Source organism: Fragaria vesca, linkage group LG6, assembly GCF_000184155.1.
Source record: "Fragaria vesca subsp. vesca linkage group LG6, FraVesHawaii_1.0, whole genome shotgun sequence".
In the NCBI taxonomy this organism is placed as follows: domain Eukaryota; kingdom Viridiplantae; phylum Streptophyta; class Magnoliopsida; order Rosales; family Rosaceae; genus Fragaria; species Fragaria vesca.
The window spans coordinates 5,474,984-5,481,018 of NC_020496.1; the positions used below are offsets into that span (position 1 = coordinate 5,474,984).

Below are 6,035 nucleotides of genomic sequence, written 5' to 3' on the forward strand. Positions count from 1 at the left end.
TGATTCATTTACATACATCTTAATCATGTTTCCTAGCTTCTAAATTATGATAGTCTTCTGCATCAAGTAAGAAAACACAAGTGGAGAATAGCTTAAATTGGTCCCTCTCTGGTACAAAGTGATGAGCTATGTTGTATCTCCAAATTTGGAACTAATTATTAACTAATTATAACGTTCGTAGTTTACTACCAGCAATTGTCGTTTTGTAATTAATTAGAGATCTAGCTAGTTGTTATCGCATCAGGGTAATTAAACTTCGATATCTTTGTTAAACTTAATCGATCATCATGATCATGAGGGACTGTTTAATATTGATTGCTATATATCTTAAGAAAGATGCTTAATTATTGCAGTTTGATAAATTAATGGTCAAAGACAACCCAGATAAAAGAAGTGGTGAATCCAAATACAATTTTGTAGAACATTATTCAAACAAAACCGACCGATCGAGCTAGCGCCAGTTGGGTCTAACGCTTTGTTTAATGGGTTAGAGAGGTTGGTTTAATAGAATATATAGGATTCAATTCTATAACTCGAAATTGAGCATGAGTCATTCTCTGTAATTACGAGAAATACCAAGAATTGAGCAAGCATATATAGCAGGTTAGTCCCTCAGAGGTTGGAAAAAGGGTTAAATTGTTAGTGATTAAAGATTAATCGTAGTTAACTTGTAGACAGTCACTGGTCTTCACTATATCGGGTTTGAATATTGGCTTTCTATAACGTTTTGCTCCCCACTTAACAGACTCATGAATATCCATATATAACAAGATTGTGTAGCCAAATGCGAACAAAATCTGTGTGATCGGCAAGTTGAGGAACTACTATATATTAAGGAGCTATCGAATTTTAAAAGTTCTTGTGTGTTTTGAATCTGTGGCAGGTAGTATGCAGTCAACACAACAGGAAATTCGATTCCTATATTTGCTGTATATATAGACACCAACTTGCACAATGGAGGAAAAAAAAACTTCAAAAATGTTTTCTTTGCTTGTTCTGAACAGTATGAATATATTCAATTTCTCAGTCTTTGTTAAGATAAATTGATCGACAAAACTGTGAGAGCCAAATGATTAGAAACCCAAGAACTATTACTGGAAATGTGGTTACATGTATGGCCAAAATGTAAAAGAGATAAACAAAACTCTCTCTCCCTCTCTCTGCGTTATGATAAGTCACACTCACAGTAACAGAGTAAGTTCGTCGGATTGAAGAGATGAGTGGTGGCTCAATGATCGATCACATGGATTCTTATTGTACATCTCTGACATTCATGCAGCTGCAAACTGATCTCTATCTATCTGTGTCTCTCACAGTTTTCATGGGTCCAAATTTTCACAAAAGAATCTCTGAACTTGATCAACCTTTTTACCTTCTTGTTGGCACGTCACTCAGCTCCTGCCCGGACCCGACCGTATTATTACCAAATGACAATGCCTTCCCCCTCCTCGATCCTTTTGTTTACACTGCTGCAGCTTCTCCTAGCTTCCTTACACAGCTGCAGCTCCTCCTAGCTAGCTTTTTTTTTTATCCCTAGCTAGCTACCGCGTACAGCAACCTCTACGCTTAACCTAATATTGCAACTTAAAACATCATACTACACATATAGTTCCCAGAGCTTAATTTACTTCTTTAGTTCACAAAAGTAAAAGGACCAATACGTAGAACTATGAACCTACTTCTTAAGTTCAGAATTCTGTATTACATTTTTAATCATTGATGCTTAATTCTGTATACATTCATTAACAATGTAGTTTGAAATAGTATAGTTAAATTTCGTGGTTGGAAAATAATTCAGTTGGTACTTGGTAGCCATCCTCGAATTCATTCAAATTTATAACTTGAGATGCGAGGAGCTCCATTGTTAATTAATCAAGACAATTTGTTCTTCTTCCCTAACTCATGGCGAGGACAAATACTCACTTAAGTAATATTGTTAGTTTTACTCTTTGTTTGTTCAATATTAATTTTGAAGTGTATATATGATGCTAACATCCTAACATTTTCGGTGTAGTGCTATATTCTACATTCTATGATTGTACGAGTGACAAAAGCGATTAAATCGGACAAAACAACAACACGTACTTTAAAATTTTGTAGAAACGCTTTCTTTGCGGCGAAATAGTAAATTATGTCTAATGATTGAATTTATCAGATTTCTTTTCTGATTTGGATTTTTGATAAACTACAGATATCCTGTGATGAGGAGACATGTGTATGTCCCATATGGGCTAGTATATGTATATATCATATATATATATATATATATATATATATGTGTGTGTGTTTGTGTCTTTGTTAAATAATGCACATATACCGGGACACAAATCTTCAAAACAAAAATCATATTGATGCGTATTAATATAGCTTGTATGCTAGGAAATGTTTCCCTCTAGCTTGCAATAAGTTCAACTTTATTTCACGTGCAGGATGTGCTGTAGATTTGTTTCATCATCTAGCCCTTTAAAAACCTCCATCCCCTTTCTCCATCCCAACAATACCATATACCATATCGCCAATTTCTCCAAGATCATCTAACTAATTAGCATGGCGCTAGACGCCGACGTCGTTTTCCCTCAAGATCCTTTTACTTACACTACTAACAAAGACCTTTACAACTTGTTAGTAGGGAATTGGAGCTATGATGGTCATGAAAACTATCATCATCAGCAGCAGCTGCAAGAAGCAGCAGCCTCATTTGATTTTCTCAGCAACCAAACAGATCACCATTTTACTAGTTACTCCACAACTCCTTCAATGGTTACCCATTTTGATGATTTGCAGCTCTCCAATTCAAACCCGGATGCCCCGACTGACTTTGATCAATATTCTCAGTTCCAACTTCCATCAGTGGAGTATACAGGTCAGACGACCACCACTCGTCCCAAACGACGGCGAGCCAGGAGTAAAAAGAACAAGGAGGAGATTGAGAACCAGAGAATGACGCACATTGCTGTTGAGCGTAACCGAAGAAAACAAATGAATGAGTATCTTTCTGCCCTTCGATCTATAATGCCCGATTCATATGTCCAAAGGGTATATACTTCGATCTCTCTCTCTAATCTTCAATATTATTGTTCTTATTGAAGTTTCATGTACCTATTGGACCGTCCAACTATTATTACTTGGGAGATGGGAATATGATGGTGACATGGTTGGAATGTGATTAACTAATCTGTTTTCTTTATTAGGGTGACCAAGCATCAATCATTGGAGGTGCTATTAACTTTGTAAAGGAGTTAGAGAACCAAGTGCAATTCCTCGGTGCTCAAAACCCAAACAGAAACAGTTCGGATTTGCCTTTCTCAGACTTCTTTAGCTTCCCACAATACTCATCATCAACAAGAGCTAGTACTAGTACTGCTCATCAGACTAGTCATGAAAATCGATATGATTCCGATCAGATGCCGTCGGTTGAGCACAAGTACCCAGCGGATATGAATGTGAAGGCTGCAGCAGACATAGAGGTGACTATGGTGGAGAGCCATGCAAACCTCAAGGTCAGATCAAAAAGGGTTCCGAAGCAGCTCTTGAAGTTTGTTTCTGGGTTGCACACACTGCGCCTCACCATTCTTCACCTCAATGTTTCAACTGTTGACGAAATTGTCCTCTATTCACTTAGCGTCAAGGTAATTAACGAGTACTACTCACTTTGTTACTGATTAATTTTCATGCTCAAGCATTTGATTAGTTTTTTTTTGTTTTGTTTCAAGAGCAGGTAGAAGAGGACTGCGCGTTGACTTCAGTGGATGAAATTGCGACAGCTGTGTATCAGATGCTAGCTAGGATTCAGGAAGAGGCTATGTTGCATTTGAATTGATCACCATCATCATCCTCATCAAAATTAACTCCCTTTTAGTTAAAATTGATTTTGCTGTAATCCTTTAATTTAAGCCTTAAACTTGTAGTCGATCGTTGAATGGAATTATCGTAATAATTGTTTTTCTGCTGGGAGCTAGCATTCTTGAGCTCTTGAATATTTAGCAGTAGTACTCGGATATCTGCAACCCTTGAAACAAGGATTTGAGTCTATGAAAAATACTAACAATTAAAAAGTTCAAACATGGAGTAATTAAGAATCGCATATAGCATTATCTTCGATCGTATTTTAGTCTATGAATTGATATCAAATATAGATCAAAACAGAAAGCTTGAGAACGCTGTCATGCATTGACAGCTTCAGAACGTACATACATTAGAGTTCAGCTTTTCTGCAACCCTAGCTAACACCCTATAAATCAAAAGTGTAAATACAATTATTGAAGGCCAATGTGTATATATATACATGGAAATTCTAAATGTTTTCATTTAGCAAATTAAAGAATACACATTTTGATCAAGTATTAGTTCTTCGCTATTCCAAAATTTCCCACGAAAGAAGAGAGATGTGAGGAATTTTATATGACTTGGAACTGATATATGATCATTGCATAGCCAGACATTGTTCATTGTTGTCGCATCTCTAGGTGATTTAAAGAAATCTATATGTTGCGTTTGATTCGCAGAAAGTAACTATATAGAAAAGAAGAGAGAAAAGTGGGTTTGATCTTAATTTGCTCGAACGAATATTGTAGCAAAAAAAGATACGATAGAGATAAGGCTTATTGTGAGCATGGTAAGCAAGAACGGAGTAGGATGGCCCGGCAGGTAGCTTAAAAGTTCAATACAAACCCAAAGCTATTCATCCAAATATATTATATAACTACATATATACAAAGTTCGGTAAAAACGTAAACGGTCTCAAAACCATTAAAACAACCGGTCTAGTAATAGTTCAACTTGAATCCTTTTAACTAGCTACTAACTAGAGTTGATACTGCTTGACACGGTGTAGTATCCACATTATATATATTTTACATATGTATAAGAGTTATTACAAAAACAACTTTTATATAACAAAATATCTAGTCTTGTATTCTACCCAAAATATAAATGCTTGTTGTAAAACGAAAATGAAAGATTGAGAAAGGAGAGAACAACCAAGAGAATGAGGGAATATGTGTGTCTTTCATTGAGTTGAGAACTCTCTCTTATATAGAGATGAGATCATGATATAAATTAAAATAACAACCCTAGTCGGCTAATTACAATAATGCCTACTAACTAATAACTATTTACAACACTCCCCCTTAGTATTCTCTGTCATTAGCTTCCTCTGATGTATGCTCTAGTGTTGCCTCGTTAAAAAAACCTTGCCAGATAACAAAAACCCTATGGGACAAAAACTATCTTGGTCAAAGGAGAAAAGAGTACAATGCACACGTAGCGGTGGTAGTCAGAACCTTTGATTTCGGTGAAGCGGCTTAGTCTGGATCATAAGATGTGAGTCCATGTGAGATAGATGCATAATAGTTGCTACACCAAAACCTTGCTCGGTAAAACCCAGTGGGACAAACCCGTGGTCGAAGAGAAAAGATGAGCAAATGCATATATTTCAAATAAAGACATCTTCAAGATGAAATATGATTAGGATGACTAATTTAACGTGTGCCTCATTAAAACCTTGTCAGGTAACAAAACCCAGTGGGACAAAATAACCCTAAACGAAGGACAAAAGAGTACACAATGGTTAAAAATGTGCTTCAGGATACTCCCTATAATATTGACTCCCTTTGAAAACTACACACTAGATAAAACTACTACATTGATCATACTTCTTGAATAACTTAATAGTCAACATGATTTAAAGAGGTTTTTGTTTCATATATATACCTCTAAGATTATTATATTCCCTATAGTAAAGACATAACTAGTCGGGAATAAGCTTTGTGTCGGTTTACATAACCCATGTTAGCATATTTAACAAGACAAACATCATTCCAAGGATCATAGGCGGTTGATCCATTCTATGATGCCTAGGGATAAAATGAGCCGTTTTCCGTCATACATTTAAAATAAAGGAAAATTGTCTTTTATGCCATTTACGGAGGTGGTATGTTGGCGCAGAGCTATGTCTAGCTTACAAATTCACATTAGATGAGATGTCCGGTCAATGACATTTAACCAAGTACAATAATGCGCCTATTGTACTTAGT

At 36.0% G+C, this 6,035-nt stretch overlaps 1 protein-coding gene across 1 annotated transcript; it reads left to right on the top strand.

Annotated features, from left to right (window-relative positions):
- Positions 1–2,490: 2,490 nt before the first annotated feature.
- On the top strand, positions 2,491–3,977 carry LOC101303138 (transcription factor bHLH96-like). The gene is made up of 3 exons (XM_004302404.1): positions 2,491–3,036; positions 3,192–3,629; positions 3,719–3,977. Exons 1-3 carry the CDS (start codon positions 2,548–2,550, stop codon positions 3,818–3,820), a joined length of 1,029 nt encoding a protein of 342 aa, XP_004302452.1. The 5' UTR covers positions 2,491–2,547; the 3' UTR covers positions 3,821–3,977.
- The last annotated feature ends 2,058 nt before the right edge of the window (positions 3,978–6,035 follow it).